The sequence below is a fragment of the Saccostrea echinata genome, unplaced genomic scaffold, assembly GCF_033153115.1.
Source record: "Saccostrea echinata isolate AGI-Se365-2 ecotype Australia unplaced genomic scaffold, CSIRO_AGI_Sech_v1 ptg000009l, whole genome shotgun sequence".
Classification (NCBI taxonomy): Eukaryota; Metazoa; Mollusca; class Bivalvia; order Ostreida; family Ostreidae; genus Saccostrea; species Saccostrea echinata.
In genome coordinates, this window is record NW_026889758.1 from 1,594,353 (window position 1) to 1,616,598 (window position 22,246).

A 22,246-nucleotide genomic window follows, 5' to 3' on the forward strand; every position below is an offset into this window, starting at 1 on the left:
TCCTTATATACAGTTTGTAGTCAAGCATCAGAGACTCACACAAGGGTAAAAGCAATGGATAGTCGCGAATTCTAGGAATGGAGATCGCTCGTAGTTGTAGGGCTAGAGACAGGATGGGGAAAAAGTCCCTGTTAATGTGTATTTACCTAAAAACCAGGTTGTTTTTCCTTATTGAATCCTAATTAACTTGTTGGGTAGATGTCTTTGAAGTTATCTGTGGAGATATTTCATCATTGATTTTATTGATTTTGTGATTGTGAGCTAATTAAGGTGTATTCCCAGACTGGTTTATTTTTAGGAAATTTGTTTATTTACAAGATTTTATAATGTAAACCTTGTATTACAGGAACCCAGGTCGGTATGCCAGTGACCTGAATAATTTGGCTGACTTGGAGGGGGACAGCCTGACGATGTATGGCCCCCAGTCCTTGGAGGCTCTGGATAAGAACTGGGGGGTGCAGGCTGCTGGGACAGTCACACATGTTGTGTTCAAGTTCATAGACTTTGTGGAAATAGCAAAGCATTTACACAAAATCAGAACCCGATTCCCTGGTGTACAGGTATGTTGCTCTTGATAGATAATCCCAGTCTTCTCCCAGTACTAAACATAAGTAGGACTAGGTCTGTATATCAGTACTAAACATAAGTAGGATTAGGTCTGTATATCAGTACTAAACATAAGCAGGATTAGGTCTGTATACCAGTACTAAACATCAGTAGGACTAAGTCTGTATATCAGTACTAAACATAAGTAGGACTAGGTCTGTATATCAGTACTAAACATAAGTAGGATTAGGTCTGTATATCAGTACTAAACATAAGTAGGACTAGGTCTGTATACCAGTACTAAACATAAGTAGGACTAGGTCTGTATACCAGTACTAAACATCAGTAGGACTAAGTCTGTATATCAGTACTAAACATAAGTAGGACTAGGTCTGTATATCAGTACTAAACATAAGTAGGACTAGGTCTGTATATCAGTACTAAACATAAGTAGGACTAGGTCTGTATACCAGTACTAAACATAAGTAGGACTAGGTCTGTATATCATTACTAAACATAAGTAGGACTAGGTCTGTATATCAGTACTAAACATAAGTAGGACTAAGTCTGTATATCAGTACTAAACATCAGTAGGACTAAGTCTGTATATCAGTATTAAACATCAGTAGGACTAGGTCTGTATATCAGTATTAAACATCAGTAGGACTAGGTCTGTATATCAGTATTAAACATAAGTAGGATTAGGTCTGTATATCAGTACTAAACATAAGTAGGACTAGGTCTGTATATCAGTATTAAACATAAGTAGGATAAGGTCTGTATGTACCAGTACTAAACATAAGTAGGACTAGGTCTGTATATCAGTACTAAACATAAGTAGGACTAGGTCTGTATATCAGTACTAAACATAAGCAGGACTAGGTCTGTATATCAGTACTAAACATAAGTAGGACTAGGTCTGTATATCAGTACTAAACATAAGTAGGACTAGGTCTGTATATCAGTATTAAACATAAGTAGGATAAGGTCCTGTATATCAGTATTAAACATAAGTAGGACTAGGTCTGTATATCAGTACTAAACATAAGTAGGACTAGGTCTGTATATCAGTACTAAACATAAGTAGGATTAGGTCTGTATATCAGTACTAAACATAAGTAGGACTAGGTCTGTATACCAGTACTAAACATAAGTAGGACTAGGTCTGTATATCAGTACTAAACATAAGTAGGATTAGGTCTGTATACCAGTACTAAACATAAGTAGGACTAGGTCTGTATACCAGTACTAAACATCAGTAGGACTAGGTCTGTATATCAGTACTAAACATAAGTAGGATTAGGTCAGTATACTCGGCAGCTCTCTAATCTCCATTCACATCATGTTGTATGTGTCACTAGATGTCAAATGACTGTAAACCAATTATTATTTGTGACAACTTTTATGCATGTTTCGTCAGTTTGAAATTTGATGAGTGGGCATCCTAAAACATCATTTGTAGGGATGAGTGGACATCCTAAAACATTTCTTTTACAGACAAGTGGATATCCTAAAACATTACATGTAGGGATGCGTGAGCATCCAAAAACATTACTTACAGGGATGAATGGGCATCCTAAAATATTACATGTAGGGATGAGTGGGCACTCTAAAACATCACTTGCAGGGATGAGTGGACATCCTAAAAATCACTAGTAGGAATAAGTGGGCATTCTGCCTAACAGTTTTTGATTTCAATGAACGGTGTAACCATGGTAACTAAAAAAAATTAAAATTTCTTTGAAATACTTTCAAAATGCTACTCCTCCTACAGTTTTGGTCTGATTTCAGTATAACTTGGCACACAAGTAGTCTACATAAAGTTACATAATTCTTTTTATTGGTTTTTAATGATGTTGCCATGGTTACTAAAGATAAAAATTTCTTTGAAAGACATTCAAAATGCTTCTCCTCCTACAGTTTTGGACTGAATTCCATATAAATTGGCACACAAGTAGACTACACCAAGATGCATAATTCTCTATATCGGTTTTTGATTTCGATGAACGGTGTTGCCATGGTTACTAAAAATAAGAAATATCTATGAAATACTTTCAAAATGTTACTCCTTCTACAGTTTGGTCTGATTTTAATGTAAAATGGCATGCAAGTAGACTACACTGAGGTACATAATTGTCTTTGATGAATGATGTTTCCATGGTAACTTCGAAATTTCTGTTAATTTTTTTTAAAAGGTTACTCCTACAGTTTTATTCTGATTGCAATCTTGCCACAAAAAGAGATTAAATCAATGAAAATTATTCTATTTATTGCTGTTGCAAAGTTTTTAAGTCCAAGTCCTTTCTTATAAGTACAAACCAGTAGAGCTACAGTCTTGACAGAGACTTCTGGTTTAAATCCAAACCTGATGGTTTTCCTTATGAAGGAGAGTTATGGTACAGGTATAATCCTTATTACGTAACATTAAGGTAGTCACTTTCCTTACCTCCATTAAACAATCTCAGATTTCCCAGAATTCACAAAGGCTGTCAAATCAAACTGGAACCAATTATAAAGACAGTAATTACAAATTATTTAAACAATTAATTCTAACTTAAAAGTTTAGGAGGTTTAGCATTATGAAGTAGGGATAATTATAAATACTTTCCGTTTTTACACTCCTCCGAGTGCCATGAAATGTAAATCATTGTCAAGAGTAATATTTGGAAGCATTAGCATTCTAATCCTTTAATTCTGCGGGCAAACTCCAATATTACCCACAAGCTGTTTAGGATTAAGAATTTGACTCCATTATACAAAGTTCAAATTACTATTCTAAGTATATTGTTTAGATTATTTTAAATCACAACAGCTACTCCCTAACACGGAGAACATTCTGTCAATCAGTGGAGACTTTTTTGTTTGAAATATAAACATTTTGGAGATTTTCTTTGTGCATAATGTCCACAGTTTGATGATGTTGTGTTCAAGGATTTTTTAGGAGTTGCTGTGGCTTACTGCAGTTTTATATAAGTATGGGGGTTATTGAATCCTTATCTTGTAATCTCGCCTTCGATCTGTAGATTATTGACTTGATTCTGTATTTAACTACAGTTGTATTTCTTGTACTCTGATAAGGACTTTAACCTGTTTATTAAAATGGTTCTTATAATCAAGTGGAAAATTATACAGATTGTTTGAGTTTGTGATAACTGAAGATTTTCTATCATTATGGCTTCTGAAGAACTCTATACTGGATTTCTTCTGTAGGATTTGATTCATTAAATGTTTGTGTCTATAGAAGTAAGTGTTTTTACTTCAGGGGAAGTTTTCATATCATATTGAATATAGGACTTCATTGTTTAGTTTCTGTACAAACCAATATTACAAACAGTATTTATATGTATTTTTTTTTTATGGGGGGGGGGGGGGTTCCAGGTTCCAATACCTTTTGAATTAATTTACAGTAATAAAATTAAAATTGTTGTTAACACATGCAAAGTTTTGAGTGAAGTTTATTCTTTGGGGGAGCATTTTTTGAATTCCAAAAGATGATGCTATATGTAAAGATCAGGGAGTAAACTTAATTTAGTCAGATGTTTTGAAAAATTCATTTTGCCTCAAATCACATTGACAGACTTAGGTAGGAATGCTAAAAGCCCAAATTCAGATAATTTTTTTTTATATTTCATAACTACTAATGTAGAGAACATTTTCTGTAGTTTTCTGTGTGTCAACTCTTGATGAAAAGAATATTTTGATGAAAGACTTTACTAAATATTAATCACAAAAAGAGAAATTCAGCCCTGGATACAATATAATACTTATCAAACAAAAATCAATGTAACATAATTCACAAAACAGATGATTATGTGGCCCTTTAAAAAAATTCACAGCATTCTGAAATCACTATGATAAATCAAATTAATGACATCTTTGATAGTTTTAGATGAATAATTTGCATTCCATATTTAACTGCTATATGAAAGGGAGACTGGTATAATAATGCAGGTCACAAAAAAATGGATAGTTTGAATTCTGTAGGCTGTACTGAAATTTTTATATTTTTGTATTTGTAGAAGACAGAAAATACTTGTTTTTCTTACAAAACTATATAATTTCAATAAAGAATTATATAATTTAAACAAGGAAAGCTTGAAAGGTTATAGGGTTTTATAAAATTTCGTACCATTTAGTCACTGTACTTTTTGTGCCAATGAGATGCATACAGATTTATGTTTCATTAACAGTTAGGCCAAATAAAAAAATATGTGTGGTTCCGGTTACCCGACCGTCCCTACTTTTTACCCCCGACCCTAAACTTTTTTTTTTGACAATTTTCAAATTTCCAGAATTTTCCCTGATTTCCCTCATTGGCTCCGGTATTAGTTTTAGTTTCAGCAATGGTGGCCTTCTTTGACAACATCGTTTCAACACGCAGTACAAGTGTTTTGTCAGTTACAAATGTCTCCACTTAAAAGGAAGCAATAGTATTATCTCACCAATATCACCAATAGTTAATTCAAGAACATTCAATGATATTTTTGACTTTTATTATATTTAAAAAAAAAAAAAAAAAAAAAAAAAAAAACCCTACCTACCTACCCTAATTTGTTTGGAGGTGTAACCGGAACCACACATATTTTTTTATTTGGCCTTATCACTGATAACTACTTTTTTATACAGTAGTCTACATATTGTACTTCAATCATATGATATATTTTATATTGAATTTTTTTCCATGTTGATATATACCTTTATTCTATTAAATAAAACACTCTTTTTGGATATCAAGCACATCAAAAATATTGTTTTTTTGTTTGTGTCAAGAAAATTTAAGATTGGTACAACGTAACTGAATTTGGATGTAAAGTGTTGTATGATTTCAATAAGATACATGTAACTAGACAGGATCAACACTTTCATCTCTTACTTTATTTTCAGAGCATAACCTTCAGCTCAACAAATATCCGATCTCTGGACCAAATTAATGCGCTCTCTAGTGTTCGGAGGCTGGATAATTTAAATATTAACCTTGACGGAAATCCCATCACTAAGTTCACCTTGTGGCGCATGTACGTCATCTTCAGACTGGCGCACTTCGCTCTGAAAAAAATTAACGATGTCGAGGTATGGAGATTTTGGTTTTTTACTTGGAATCTGTTGTAAACCTATGGACATCAAAACTGAAATTTAAATGCAAAGAAAATTCTTTTTAAAAAAAACTTTGTCTTGAAAAAGCAAGGATATAATATTTTAAAATATACAAAACATTGTGTCCTGAGTGGGAGACTAAAAATCTTAAGTATTTTTTATCAAATTGGAGAATTTATATTTTAAATCTAAAAGTATTTTCATACAGAAGAATAAATTTTTCATATGAAAAATTGTTCATCTTGTATGTCCTTGCAGTATAAATTCCAGTCTTGTTGAACTAATCATTTTTCTGGGCTCAGCTGGGGTTACAGTATATGAGAATTTTATATAGCTTGTGACTTTATCTGTTTTAATCAGCTGTGTAGAATTTTGAATGAATGTCCCAAGGAAAGAAATTGAACTTTAGACAAGAACTCGTTCATTGTGTGTTTTCCCTAAGATTGGCATTATTTTATAACGTTTTTCTCTGCAGATATCGGCAGCAGATATTGTTAATGCAGAAAAGTTATTTGGACCGGTGTCTCATATCACAACATCACAGCTTCCACAATCTCGTCTTCTGTCCCTCATCGGAGAGACTAGGTATGTACAACAAAATAAATCCTTAAGTCAGGAGAGACCAGGTACGTACAACAACATAAATCCTTACATCAGGACAGACCAGGTACATACAACAAAATAAATCTTTACATAAGAAAAGACCAGGTATGCACAACAAAATAAATCCTTACATCAGGACAGACCAGGTACATACAACAAAATAAATCTTTACATAAGAAAAGACCAGGTATGCACAACAAAATAAATCCTTACATCAGGACAGACCAGGTACATACAACTTGTGTCACATTTTTAGAAAAACTAAACTTTGCCATTATGTCAGGAGATTCAAATATGTACAATTTGTGTCACATTGTTAGAAAAATTAGAATTAATTCTAATATCAGAACCATAGACAAGGTACCTTAAGAGCTTTATGGTTCACTTTATGTGTAAAATGGCTCTCTCTACAGACCTATTTATGAATGGTCACCCAATGTCCCATGTCAAACATTAATATAGAGTCTTAATGCTTTCAAAAATATCTTCTGAGAGTTCTCATAAAATGATGTAAGAGTTCTAGCAATATATACTAGTACTTTTTGGATCAGAGGTTGTGTTCTATTTGAAAATTTAAAATACAGCTTGAAATATTTGACATTTTAGAAGATACTGTTATTGACACAATTCTTGACATCATAATACATAGACTAGAGAGAAAATTACATCATTTTGTAGTTCCTCCACATACATATGTTTAGAGATATGTATATTTAGTTAATATCCATACTGGGCAGTGGGCAGGCTTGTATCAAAACATTTAGAGCTCAAGTACAAGTGTACTAAGATATTTGTTTTAATTCATTTGAATAATGACCAACTATTTAGCTGTTTAACTGCAATGATCACAGTGAAGCCTTAATATTCAGACATTTTCAAGTCCATTTAATTCCTGAAGACACAGCAGCTGTGAGGGTTATAGATCCAGAGTTTTTACATGCATTTCAGCAATATAAAAATAAAATCGAGTAATTGTATTTCAAAAGTGTTGCCTCTTGCGAAATTATGCAATAAAAAATTTCTCGTGTTTAATCAGGAATTTACAGTATTTCAAATAACAATGAGATTTCCATAAAAAGTAAGATTAAGAGAGTCTAACCAAATGTGTGACAAAGAAAGTATCTGCAATCTTTTTAGCTCAACGGAGCCGAAGGCTCAAGTGAGCTTTTCTGATTGAAATTTGTCCGTTGTCTGTCGTCATTGTCATTGTTGTCATTGTAAACTTTTCACAATTTCATCTTCTTCTCCAGAACTACTGGGCCAATTTTAACCAAACTTGGCACAGAGTATCCTTGGATAAAGGGGATTCAAGTTTATTCAAATGTAGGGCCACACCCTCTTCCAAGGGGAGATAATTACAAATTAGTGAAAAAATTAATGGCATCTTTTAAAAATCTTCTTCTCAAGAACTACTGGGCCAGGAAAGATGAAACTCATGTGGAATCATCCTCAGGTAGTGTAGATTCAAGTTTGTTCAAATCATGACCCCCAGGGTGTGGGGCCACAATGGATGATCAAACTTTTACATAGGAATATATAGCAAAAATCTTTAAAAATTTTCTTCTCAAGAACAGCAAAGCTATGATTGGTCTTATTTATATGGAAGCATCCTCAAGTGGTGTAGATTTAGGTTTGTTCAAATCATGACCCCTTGGGGTAGGGTGGGGCCACAATGGATGATCAAAGTTTTACATAGGAATATATAGGAAAAATCTTTAAATATCTTCCTCTCAAGAACCACTGGGCCAGGAGAGATGAAACTCAAGTGGAATCATCATCATATAGTGTAAATTCTAAATTGTTCAAATCATGACCCCCGGGGATAAGGTGGGGCCACAATGAAGGATAAAAATTTTACATAGGAATATATAGGAAAAATCTTTATAAATCTTCTTCTCAAGAACAGCAAAGCCATGATTGGTCATACTTATATGGAAGCATCCTTAGGTCGTGTAGATTTTTAGTGTGTTTAAATCATGACTCCCTGGGGTAGGGTGAGGCTACAATGGACAATCAAAGTTTTACATAGGAGTATATAGGAAAAAAATTTGAAAATCTTCTTCTCAAGAACAGCAAAGCCATGATTGGTCATATTTATATGTAAGCATCTTTAGTTAGTGTAGATTCAATTTTGTTCAAATCATACCCCCACCCACCCCCCGTTCCTTTTTAGGGGTATGTTGGGACCACTTATGCATTAAAGCTTTTCAATACTGAACTGATTTTTGCTTTTTTCCTAGCCACAGTGCTCAGGTGAGCGATGTGGCCCATGGACTTCTTGTTATTATTGCACTGGGATCAATTAACTCCAGGGGTTCATTTACTTATTTTATTTTAGAACCTCTTTCATATAAAAGGAGAAAAATGAGAGGTGAGGGTTCCATATGAGTGCCCAATGTTATAGCCCAGAACAAACATGGATTATTTACACTATATGAGAAATGCTTATTCTGACTATCTGTGCCCCAGTTGTACCTGAGAAGAGAATGTTATTTTTATGTTTTTCCTTTATAAGTATTCCTATGTGAAGCTTTGACTACCTACTGTAACCCTATCCCACAGCCAGGGGTAATGATTTGAACAAATCTGAACATAATATTGGAATGCTTTCCTCTTATATTCTCTTCTGGCTCAGTGCTTCTTGGGAATATTTTTCAATGTTCCACCCTATTTTTAACATTTTTGAATTATCTTTAAGGGAAGATGTCTTTTCATTTAAACAAATTTGAATTCCCTTTAATGAATACCAGTAATACTTTGTGCCATTTTGCTTGGAATTGGCCTATTGGTTGTGGAGGAGAAGCCAAAATATGTTAACAGACAGACAAACAAACAAATGATGGGCACACTTCAATCAGAAAAACTCACTTGAGCCTTTGGCAGGTGAGCTATAAATGTAATTCTGTAACTCAGAGTTTGGTAGGTGAGCTATAAATGTAATTCTGTGACTCAGAGTTTGGTAGGCGAGCTATAAATGTAATTCTGTGACTCAGAGTTTGGTAGGCGAGCTATAAATGTAATTCTGTGACTCAGAGTTTGGTAGGTGAGCTATAAATGTAATTCTGTGACTCAGTGTTTGGTAGGTGAGCTATAAATGTAATTCTGTGACTCAGTGTTTGGCAGGTAAGATAAATAACTGTGTTTGCCCTGCACACCGATGTATCTACCACCTCGGTGGTTACACCGATATTAATCACAGGGAACCTTCAATCACGAGATATTGATCAGCGATAAGTAATAAGGCCTACACCGTCTCTAATTTACATTCTGTCTGTCACTCTTACCAAAAGAAAAAGCCCTTACTGTCACCTCAACACCTTCTTATCAGGGCTTTTAAGGTCAAGATTAAAACATTTAATTAAGAGGGAAATTTAATGGATTGTATTCAGTTGACGGATGGAAAAATGTTTCAATATTGAAAATGTTTCTCAAATTAATTATTATGTTTAAACACTTTAATTTTCTAGTGCAATTTAAACAAGTAATTTCCAAGGTGGTCTACAAAACACACAATGATATTTCAATGAATCGGATTATGTTTTACAAGTTTTTGGCCTGCATTACATCTTGTGGTATCATTAATTATTGAGGAATATTCCATGATGAATAGTGACTTTTCCTTCACAATCTAAAATAACAATGGCCATTTCCTACTAACAGTAGGCTGTCTACCTGTGTTTATCTAAGGTGTAATAAGTATATGTATACATGGCACTAATTGAAGTGCCAAGGAATTGAAATTTTTAAATACCCTTTGTAAAAATTAATACATATTACTTATGCAGAAGCTATCAGCTACTGTGTAACAACGGGGTCCGCACTTCTATTGTGCTGGTCCTATTGAGTGCCTCGATGGAGCGTAAAGTCATCCCGAGCCCCGATGAATGGTAATCCCATAGACTGTAGATATCTGTCAATGTGTATCTATCTGAACAGAGGCAATGGAATGATAATGGCAGATCAAACAGAGATATAATTTCAGCAAGGATTCGACCTAACGTGTATAACGGACTCAACACTTGTGTTCTTCTCTACAGACCAAACTCTTTGGCCCTCAGCAGAAGTGTATCAGTGTTTGTTTGTTGGAGTTTTAAAATAATCAAACAATTCAACTCATAAACAATGGAGAATGGCTAGATTTACCAAGATCTTTTTGTTAAAAGTACATTTGTTGCCTGCATGACCATGAATTGGTATCAGTTTGGAATTTCTGCTTTGATATATTTTTTATGGAGGATTTGTGTCTGTAGTGTAAATGATTTAAGCTTTTAAAATCTTGGAATTCTTTTTTTTCAAAAGTGATTTTCTGTTGTTTGAAGATTTTGTTCTGTTGAGTCAGGAGAGAGATAAGAATTTATAGGATATTAACGTATGGATAAAAATATGCCTGTCTCTACCAATTAATCGATGTTTGGAAATTTCAAAATGAGCTATAACCTTGAAGAATATACAGTGATTGGAAATACTAAATATAAATATCAGCAAACAAGGACAGAATGCGACCTTCAGATGATTTGATGTACATTAAGATGAATGTGGGATTCATTCCCAAACGAACATCTCCAAGAGATGAAATGGTGAACCACAAAACAATGGGATCGTCATTGTCAAACGTCACTGCAATCAGCACTAAGATGGAGATCAAAGCCAAACCGAGGCTTCGCAGAAGTTGGTCCGTGACCCCAACACTAGGTCACTCATCCCCAGCCATGAAGAGTACCATCTGTAGTGGGTACAGTTTTGGGCGACCGAAACTCAGCAGGAATGTTTGGGGACATTCTCCAGAGCCAACAAGATTACAAGAATTTGAGCCTCTTCCTGAAATGAAGGTGTCTCTAAAACTGATAGAGGTCCACACACATTCTGAGGTGGTACAAACTGACTGGAGGGCCAAAAAACCCAGGGAGTAAGTTACAAGTGGAACCCCCCCCCCCCCACTCACTGAATATCAAATTTAATCTTTTATGTATTAAAAATATTCCTTTGAAAATTGAAAGTTTGATTGTGCAGAACAGAGCACTACTTACCATTGACATTTTTGTCAATAGATTCTATTTCAAATATTTCATGGAGTAATCATTTCGAGTTAAATTTAAATTTTTTTTAAGTATTTGAAGTCTCTCATCAGATATATATACCAGTACTTTTTCAAGACAGTAGCTTTGTGAATACTTTAAAGGTCCTATCAGTATTTCTAGTTACAGTTTATTGGATAGTAAACATTGATTAATGACTTGTCATCTTCTTCCCTCATTGGCTCACTCTGTGATCGGAAGGTTGTGTGTTTGAAACATGGCCGTGATAAGTCAATGAAAAATAGGTAGCAACTGTTCCTTCACCAAGCGCTCAGCACTTTGAAGTGAAAGTTGCGGGTCCTTTGGATGAGACCTTAAAAACTGAGGCCCCATGTCATGGTAGGTGTTGGCACGATAAAGATCCCTCATTGCTCAATGGCCCTGAGTGCTGAGTAAAGGTCTGAATTTGAAGCTCTTCACTGGTATATGAGTGAAAAATTCTTGAACTGGACATAAAACAACATAAAATCAATTAATCAGCCTTCCCTCAGTGGAAATATACTGGCCAGTGTAAAATTACCTACAATAACTGCATGTGTATCATTTATTCCCTAACATTGTAACACATTTAAGAGTTTGTTGTCTAAATACAGAACTTATTTTCATGTAATCAGTCACTTCTCAAAAGTATGACCAATTACCATGAAAAATTATTATTGATTAAATGATCATGAATCTCTGAAAAACTGAAAAGTACACCTACCAAGCCAATCCAACACAAATGTTCAAGAATTTCCCTGAAGTGACATGAGGCCTTACTATACCCTTGTTTTAATCCACTATTTACCAAAGTCTAGTGAATTAACTAACAAATATCTAAAGCTATACATTTATGTGTTGGCCTCAGTAAAGTCTTGTAAGTTAACCTTTGATTCAACATCAGAGTAATTGTGAAGGAGAATTAAAATCAGTTTTGCTGTGACATTTCAGGAACTTAATGACAGTACTGAGAGTACTGAGAGGCAATGATTTTCATACAGTTGTCTGATCTGTAGTTGACTGTGATTCAGGTACTGCCATCTTAAGAGTGGTAACTGTATTAATATTTCCATGAATGAGATAATTAAATTCAGAATGTCTCTTCCTTAATTACCATCCATTATTGCATATAGAACAGTTTATTTTGATACTAAGGGTGTATTGCAAACGTGAATGTCTAACTTCAGTATTGGTTATGACAAAATCAGTATTTTTTCACCAAGTGCTAAATTGTAAAGAAAATGTTGACAAGATATTATTACTTATTAGGTTTGTTACTATCTATGGAAACAATTTCAGTATTGAGATTGATCAGCCCAATATATTTCTGTAGACAGTCAGTAACAATTAAAACCTATTAATTGATTTAATTTCTCATGGACCACAATATGAGAGAAATTATTTTCACAAAAACTGATAATTAGGCTAACATTTTTTTATTAAATGATTTACAGGAGCGCCGACTGCGATTTTGGCTAAAACAAAATAAAAATAAAAGTCCCTGTTGTTGATTTTATTTTTAAATTTCCCGCCGATTGTCAATGCAAGTGCACTAAGAAAATAAAATTATGTGCAAATAAGTCTATTGAAAGCCATTATTATCATCCAGTCAATTTACATCTGTTATCAATTGTTTTGGAAGTGTATAAAACGTGCCAACATGGATGCAGAAATGTCAACTTTTACAAAAGTTGAGAATACTTTGTCCTTATACACGATAGTTTTTCCAAGTCAATCATAGCTAACAGAAAAATCAATTGGAGTATGTCCGATGACGAAGTTAAGTTGGAGTTAAAAAGAAATAAAAGAAATGATCAGCCTAATTTGATCAGAGGATACGTTGACAAGACTGTCACTTTCGCTGTGGGTACCGTATACAGTAGTTCTCTTTTTACAATTTTGATACCTTTGATGAACGAGATAAAAGAATGGAAATTAAAAATATGCGTTCGAAATTTGTGAAGAATAAAATGTGACATATCTAATTTGCATGCATATCCAAGAAACGTTTTCAAACTTGTAACATTTTAAAAAGATCACATGCAGCACTATACAGACTAGAAATTCATAAATATTTTGATGTGTGTTAATAGTTGTAGAATAGATACAAACAGACACTGCAAACAAAACGGTATTTAATGTGTTAATACTGTCAAGCTTTCAGATGTTTGTTAATATGCATAAACATATGCTGTACGTGTTTTAAAATACAGGTTTAATTCATGATTCAGGGTTTTATATTGAGATTCTCTTTATAACAATATTTTCCATTTTTGATTTGTTGGTTCATGATTTTTTCAGTACTTTGAGAAAAGTGAGGTTCTCATTATAAACTTTTTTCTTTGGTGATCTTGTTGTGGTCATGATTAATATTTTGATAAAAACATGATGAAATTCCTTAGATTTCCCCCATTTCTCATAAGGGTTTAATAGTCTACTTTAAATTTTGTGTTGGGGTTATCATATTTTAAGCTACACACCATATATATGGCAATTTTTATCGAATAAATGAAAATAAAAAAATCAGACACTTTTTCCAATTTTATTTTTATTTTTATTTATCCCCCCGACCCTATTTTTCAAAAAAATTTCCCATAAATCATTTAATAAAAAAATGTTGGCCTTACTAATATAGGATGGTTAGGAACTATATTGCCACAGATAAATTCTCACCTGGGGTCACCATTGGAACCAATGACATTTTAGTCTAAGGGAAAATAAAATGAATTATGGATATAGAGGAACAGTGTACAGGTCTGATATATGTACATCTAAGTTCACTGTATGTGGCTGAAAACACATACATTCTCAAAGGAGATGAGTCTATCTGTTTATTCAGAGTCCAGCAATACACACTACTTTAAGCAGATGGGGGGGGGGGGGGGGTTCACCTGTTATGTTTCTTTCAGATCTCCTTTAAATTATCAATACATGTATTAATTTCCTTTTCCTAAAAACCTGAATCTGAAATTAGACAGGAAGAGTTTATAATCTTTTTATTTTATTTATTTAGGATTAAGCAGGGTAGATAGGACCCAGGGGGACAATGTCAACCAAAATAATCCAGTAAACCGTGATATTTTCATTGATACAATAAACATGTTTGTGAAATAAAGTACATCTACCTTTCTTTCTCTCTACTCAAACTATCACACTTTATGTTGTGATTAGCTATAAACACTGCACGCAACATTACTGAAAAAATATCTCAATGTTAGGGTTCAAAAGATGGGATTTTCCACAACAGTTACTCGGTAGTACATGTATTTAACAAAATTTCATCAATTTATATTTGATATTTCATATTTGATATTAAGAATATCCTTCAGTATATTATACACATTTCTGCAATCTGTTTCTAATAAATTCCACTTGTATTAATGATGAAATTGAGAATACATGTCAGTCTTACCTCAGGAAATTTTGGGATTTTATGTTCAAACATTTTTAGGATCAAATATGAATAAATTCTTGTGTGATTTTAAATAAAATTATATGTTTTAATTTCTTTGTTATGATTAATATTATAAATATTATAATAATATAACAAGTTTCTGATGACTTTGCTGTAAATCTATTTTAGGAGAAAGCAGCTCCTGTCCATGAGTGAAGACAAGTCCAAGAAAATTTTGGAGGGAAAACTTGACAAATCTCAGGGTGAATTTGTGGGGAGGTCAGGACTGACCTATCAAACGCAAGAGTCAGTTACCTCTAAAAACCAGGTAAGATTTAGAGAAACAAAGAGTGTTTACCTAGCTAAGCTACAAAACAAGTCTGTTACCTATAAAAGTAAGATGATCTACAGAAAAACATAAGTCTGTTACCTGTAAATGTCAGGTGATCTACAGAAAAAGACAGGTCTGTTACCTGTAAAGTCAGGTAAGCTACAAGACAAGTCTGTTACCTGTAAAGTCAGGTAAGCTACAAGACAAGTCTGTTACCTGTAAAAGTAAGGTGATCTACAGAAAAAGACAGGTCTGTTACCTGTAAAGTCAGGTAAGCTACAAGACAAGTCTGTTACCTGTAATCTACAGAAAAAGACAAGTCTGTTACCTGTAAAGTCAGGTAAGCTACAAAACAAGTCTGTTACCTGTAATCTACACAAAAAGACAAGTCTGTTACATGTAAAGTCAGGTAAGCTACAAAACAAGTCTGTTACCTGTAATCTACACAAAAAGACAAGTCTGTTACCTGTAAAGTCAGGTAAGCTACAAAACAAGTCTGTTACCTGTAATCTACACAAAAACACAAGTCTGTTACCTGTAAAGTCAGATAAGTTAAAGAGAAAAGCAAGTCTGTTACATGTACCTGTAAAAGTCAGGTAAGTTACAGAACAAGTTTGTTACCTGTAAAAACAGTAAAGAACCGTAAAAGACAAAAGTATGTCACGTGAAAATTAGAAAAGAGACCAAGAAACTGGACAGTGGTTATTTTTAGAATCTGGGTATAATGCAGGAATATTTATGTTAGCTCACCTGAACCAAAGACTCAAATGAGGTATTGTTAGAGATTTTTGTTATAAATTGGGGGGGGGGGATTCTAATATAGATCTAAGGTGTTTTTATTACATGACTATGTATATGTTATTCATTTATATAGAGAGGGGAAAATTAACATGGATGTATTTCCATATTTAGATTTTAAGTGAAAATTCATATTAGTGCTTTTTATGCATTAAGAATAATCCAGCAAGTGTCCAAGCCTCCATTATCTTTTAGTGTGACTGTTTGCTATTTATTGGAAATGAATTGTTGTAAATTTCAAATGTTTAATAATTTTATTCTTCCTTGCAGGATTCTTCAAATAAAAAACAGTTTGCCAAAAACTACATCAGTGAAATAACAAAAGAAACTGTTTTTACGGATAGAAAGAAAAATGAATTTCTGAAACAATGGCCACTAATTTTCCATGAAATGGTATATAATGCTGTGACAGACATGTCAGACACACAGGGTTACATGAAAAAATGTCTGGAGGAGCTAGAGAAAAGCTAGTGATACCAGGGTACTAGATATTGTGTACAAGGAAGTAGCCATACATGGCCAACTTGGTGCAGGGTGTAGGATAAATTATGTGCTTGAATTCTCAGGATGTGGAGCAATGTTATAAAATGGTGAATGTTTTTGTTTTTGAGGAGGGTCCAGATTGGATATATAAAAATTATAAAAGAGTGACACAGTGGCAGCTAAAAATGGCAGCCCTTCACTGTGAGAAGTTTGACTTGGAGGAAGTCTAGATGGAGATGTTGGTTAGAAGGAAGGGGTCAAGAGTTCACCTTCAAATGGACCTTCTATGGTGACTGGTGACAGAGCCCTAATTATCGTAATCAGGAGAAATACAAGTGTATGAAAAGTCAATTTAGAATTTGTAATTTATAGTGCCATGCATAAAACATACATCTAGACAAGTCTTTGGTATCTCAGTCAAGTTTGGAACCCATGTCTTTCATGTATAGAATGTAAAATATTTTATTATTTATGCCAGCTTATTTTGCTGCAGTAGTCATTCCATGACTTATCTCCCTTCAATGCAGAAACAATTTCCTTATAATTACCAATATCTGTATCTCGTTGAATTTATTTGTGCCAACAAGCATGAATGTTCATGCATTTACATGTATTTATAATTGCTATCTTGTTGTGTATGTATTGCAGGAGAAGGTAGTAAGTTATAGAAGATCATTCAGAAAGGTGGAGTAAATGTTGCTTTTTCTTCTTTTTTTTCTCATTTAAGTATTGTGTCCAAATGTTGTATTTTAAATGCAATTGAGAAGGCTCACTTCTAAATGTCTAGCCTTGCAGCTTCTCTGAATCTTAATGAAATGTGAACACCTGTGAACACTAAAATTTAAAATAATTACTTATAACAAGGCAGGTAAATGATGAAGAAAAAAAATCATCAACTGAATGTTAACTGTTTTCCCAGTCAAATTTGAACTAGAATTTATATGTTTATACATTTTCTAACTTAAACAGTGAAGTTTATATGTCCCTGGCATTATTTAACTTCATAGAGATCTGGTACAGAGTTTCCAGTATGTATGAGAGAGTTGGAATACAGATAACTTTTTGTATACTTATTGTAGAAGGATTCATGTTAGAGTCTTACTCCTAGCTTTTTGAGCTCTAAATTTATAATCCTCTAAAATACAAATTCACGTATGTGTAATATACCAACAGCTCTGATTCATAAATTATAACAAAGAACTACAATCACACTAAATTTTAAGTTCATGAATGAAAATATACTTGGTATGTAAGTAATTTATCCTGCTCAATTTTTCTGAATTAAATTATTGTTTTGTGAAGAGAATATGGTGTAAGAGAAGTCATGTCAGAGGGAGACATTTCTGGTGACTATATGACATTGATTTTTATGCATATACCTTTAAGAAAAAAATATGCATGAATAGGATTTGTATGATGTCCACACAGGACCTGTAAGTCTTTTTACTGTTATAACAACTGATTTTGTATTTCTTGTGAATTCAGACAAAAATGTTGGGATACTTACATGCTGTACTTATAGCTCCAGTGGACAATTTTTCAAGATGATGGACATACAAGTTTAGAGTTTTCTGACAAAACTTTAATTTCTCTTTGTCTACAAATTTAATCGATTTTCTGTCTCTAGTTTGTAAGTCATTCAAGCTTTAAGTTTTATTTGTAAAATATCAGAAAGTAAGTTGATAATTTGGTAAAATGCTTTCTGAATTTGGGGAAATGGATTTTTGCAGTGCATACAATGTCATACTACACATAAGCATTAAAGTTCAGTGTGTGTATGTTGTTAATGTACATAATTAAGACCAGGACACAACAGGTAACATAACACTTAATTTATTAAACAATGAATTAAACCAATACACATTTTTATTTTTGAATCCAGACTAATTATGCATCAGAACTGTCGGATGGCTGTACATTTACATTAAAAAAAATCATCTAAATATTTATTTGTGGTAATTAGTAAAAATTTCAAAGAGATACTGGCTTAACAAGAAAATCTATTTCAAGGATATTTCTATGTGACGGTATGCCTGCAGATCTGTTATTATACAGTTAAATATATATCATTGAGGGAGATAGCAAGATTTTTTGACCACGACTATTTTCCTCGGCTTTGCCTTGGGAAATAATCCTGGCCTCAGGGAACTGGAATCTTGATAACTCCCTAAATGCTCTACTTTTTAATTGTTTTATTATACCGATACAAATTTCAAAGCTGGGAATAGCTCTCTTGACTAATGCATGCTAAAATGGAGATTTCATCCATTCACAGCAATATCAATTTAAATTTTGAAGCAGGGATTAGCTCACTTGACTAAGGCACAGAAAAATGGGGATTAAGCCATTCACAGCAATTTCTAGAGAATTAATCACATCTAATGATCTAATTTTATTTGGGAAAAATCAGTAGATGTATAATAAATATGATTATCATACGATTTAAATGTTTATTTACTGAATGTATGCAGGCAATGTGTGAACTTTATGTATGAAAGGGACATCACCCCGTCAAATAAATGGAGAAAACACTGTGTGCTCTTTTATTTTGTTTTTGCAGTTGAATGTAGATATCTTGAATACTATGATGCGAGTTGGACGTCCCAACCATATTTTCTTGACACATTTTAACTTTAGTATTTCAAACACTTGAATATCAAAGTTTTTCTTGGTCCCTAGTTAAAGATAATAAGGTTTGACTGTACATTTAAGAAATGAATTAAATTTTTGAAGATTCATGAGGACATGAACTACGATGCTTCAACCGGCATATTTCATGAAGCGTGTTAGCGCTTCATGATAAATATGCCAGCGTGAAGCGTTGTAGTTCATGTACCTCATGAATTTTCAAAAATTAAATTCATTTCTTATATTTACATTATTTTTCTGATAATTTGCCATAAATAACGCAATTCAGCTGTCATTTTTAAAGCAAAACAGTTTGCACTATAGTTTTGACGTCAAGTAAGGTATTATGACGTGACAATGGAGATACTCATGCCCATTCATGGTAGTTCATGAGAAAATTAACTGTATTCTATTTTGTAAAGAATCATAGGGGAAATTTATTGGAAATGTAAATATATGAGTATGAATGCTACATGTATCATCAGTTTACTAAACATTATTGAGATGGTGACCATCTTATAGAGGATCCAAAGTTCAGTAAATGTGAAGGACAAAAGGATAAAGGAGATATGGAAAGGACTATAAGAGACCTTTTTTTTAATACCCAGAAAGTTTTGCCTCAGGTTAGATGAATTTACAACTTATTTTCTTTTGAAAAGTAAAAAGAGAAGGATTTTTTCTCCCAGTGGAAGTTGATTCAAATTTCATTGACTACCAGAATTATGTGACTGCTGAAACTAATAATGACCTTTGGAGATTATACAAACTCTGCTCTGACCTTGACCTTTGAGTAGGTTCAAATGTTGTACACAAGGTACTTTATGGTTGAAATGTGAGCCAAACTTGTCCAAGAGCGAGAAGTAAATACTTTAGACAATGGTTTTTATATGTAAGAAGATGATGCAAACTTCTCTCTTTAAACTAGTTTGAGGTCACTGCATACCCTTCACCGAAGGCAATCTTGAAGCAAGTACGAGACAGACTGAGCCAAGGGGAGAATATGCCCCGACAAGGATTTTACTTGGAAACCTGCTTACCTTGACCTTTTAGGTAGAAACTTGCACCAACATCACTTCAAGCTCTCATTCCCTTGGGCATTCTCTCTGTAAGGTTTGACCCAGATCTGATCCAGAAATTAATGTCAAGGTCACTGCATGTATTTAATTAAAGGTACTTGTATGCAAAGTATTAGCCAGCATTGGAGAGAAAAGATTTCCTGGAGAAGAATTTTACACACACTTGTTTTGACCATGACCTTTTTGGTAAAAACTTGGATCAAATACCAAAACGGCCCCTCATGGTGAAGTGCGAGACAGATTGGGCCAAGGGAAGGCAAATATTTTCTGGACAAGGATTTTACAGAGATTTGTTTTGACCTTGATAATTTACTTAGAATCTTGCATCCAGGTTTACCCTTGGTAACATTAAAGGCCAAGGGAAATATACTACAGATAAGTAATATCTTATAGACACATGGAATGACTAATCACTTGCACCTGCAAAGTAGGATCCTAATGATTATCATAGTATTTACTACAACTCACATCATGTCCCTGTATTTGTCAGACTAGCAATCTTAACAAGGAAGTGTAACCTCCTGTTCTAGAAAACAGGAAGACAAGAGGAAGTCAATTGTTATACTGAGCTTGTAAGGGAGGCATCTTGATGTGCATGACTTTTTCAACCATTATTACTACAATTTAAAACTCTGTGTATTTATAGCTAGAATTTTCATGTACACATATGATATTCTTTAAGGAGACAGGTCACCCATTAATACTCGATGAATTAGGAAGATTCCTCCTCTTTACAGATAAATTCTTGTGTTCATCATTACAGTTTCTCATACTCGGATTAGTAGTAAAAAGTCACATTGGATCATTTCATCATGTCAAGTCCTTAAAATATTTTAGTCTGAGCTGCAAGACAGTGTTAGAAAAATAAATGTGTACATCTTGTGCAACTTCTGCAATAGCCTGCATTCACAAAAAGAACAGCATACAATAAGGCTCTTTTTTGCCCTCAAAGTTAGAATCATGTTAAAATTGTTAAATTATGTCCTATTCAATTGCATTACTTAAAAAAAAAATCAATAATACCCTAGGTCAACAGATGCATTGTTAGATCATTGTGTAGTAGGAAAGGAGAAATGCATGAAGAAAACATATATATGGCCGGACCGGGAATCGAACCCAAGACCCCTGTATTACTAGTCAGGTGCTCTAACCACTGAGCTATCCAGGCTGATGTCCACGGTCCGTAAAGCCCGAACTTCTACAATCCTCCCTCCTTCCACCTCGAAGACACAAGTTCTAGGGCCCTGCCAATAATTAGTAATTTACACATAACATAACCTGAACATGGCCTCCCACACTGGCCACCAAATGTAGTGGGAAGGGAGAAATGCATGAAGAAAACATATGGCTGGACCGGGAATCAAACCCGGGACCCCTTTATTACTAGTCAGGTGCTCTAACCACTGAGCTGTCCAGCCATATGTTTTCTTATGCATTTCTCCTTTTCTACTACAATTGTACAGAAAAACCATGTTTTTGTTCTCCATGTGCATGTCTTCAGCATCACCTAATTTGTATGTTATATCAAAATGTTCCAAAGAGATGAGTATCTTTTTGTGCCCCCGTATCGAAGATTCAGGGGTATATAGTTTTTGCCCTGTCTGTCCGTCTGTTTAGCTGTCTGTTTGTCCACAAAAACTTTAACCTTGCCCATAACTTTTGATTGGTTGGAGCTATGACTTTCATATTTCACACCTTGTGAAAAGGCCTTTGTTTGAGTAGCATCATATTTGACCTTTTCACCTTGACCTTGGAGTTTGACCCAGTTTTGCAAAATTTTATGAGACTTTAACCTTGTCCATAACTTTTGAACAGTAGGTGCTTGGGATTTCAAACTTCACATGTGTATTCCTTGTGACAAGACCTTCCTTTGGATACCAACAACTTTGACCTTTTGACCTTGGAGTTTGACCTACTTCTGAAAAATTTTAACCTTTATCATAACTTTTAATCGGTTGGATCTAGGGCTTTCATATTTAACATGTCTATTCCTTGTGACAAGACCTTCCTTTGGATACCAAACACTTTGACCTTGATCTGGGAGTTTGGCCTACTTTTGAAAAACTTTAACCTTGGGCATAACTTTTGAATGGTTGGTGCTAGGGCTTTCATACTTCACATTTGTAATCCTTGTGACAAGACCTTCCTTTGGATACCACCCACTTTGACTTTGACCTTGAAGTTTGACCTACTTTTGAAAAACTTTAATATTGGCCATACCTTTTAAACATTTGGTGCT

The 22,246-nt window shown here is 33.8% G+C and overlaps 1 protein-coding gene across 1 annotated transcript in view; it reads left to right on the forward strand.

The window, feature by feature from the left end:
• Positions 1-16,882, forward strand: part of LOC133181572 (leucine-rich repeat-containing protein 49-like) — a 55,097-nt gene extending 38,215 nt beyond the window's left edge. Inside the window, exons 13-17 of the mRNA XM_061316078.1 lie at positions 347-560; positions 5,431-5,616; positions 6,116-6,225; positions 14,881-15,019; positions 16,091-16,882. Coding sequence (XP_061172062.1) covers positions 347-560; positions 5,431-5,616; positions 6,116-6,225; positions 14,881-15,019; positions 16,091-16,291 — 850 coding nt within the window. The 3' untranslated portion in view covers positions 16,292-16,882. The remainder of the gene's footprint in view (positions 1-346; positions 561-5,430; positions 5,617-6,115; positions 6,226-14,880; positions 15,020-16,090) is intronic.
• Positions 16,883-22,246: the final 5,364 nt, after the last annotated feature.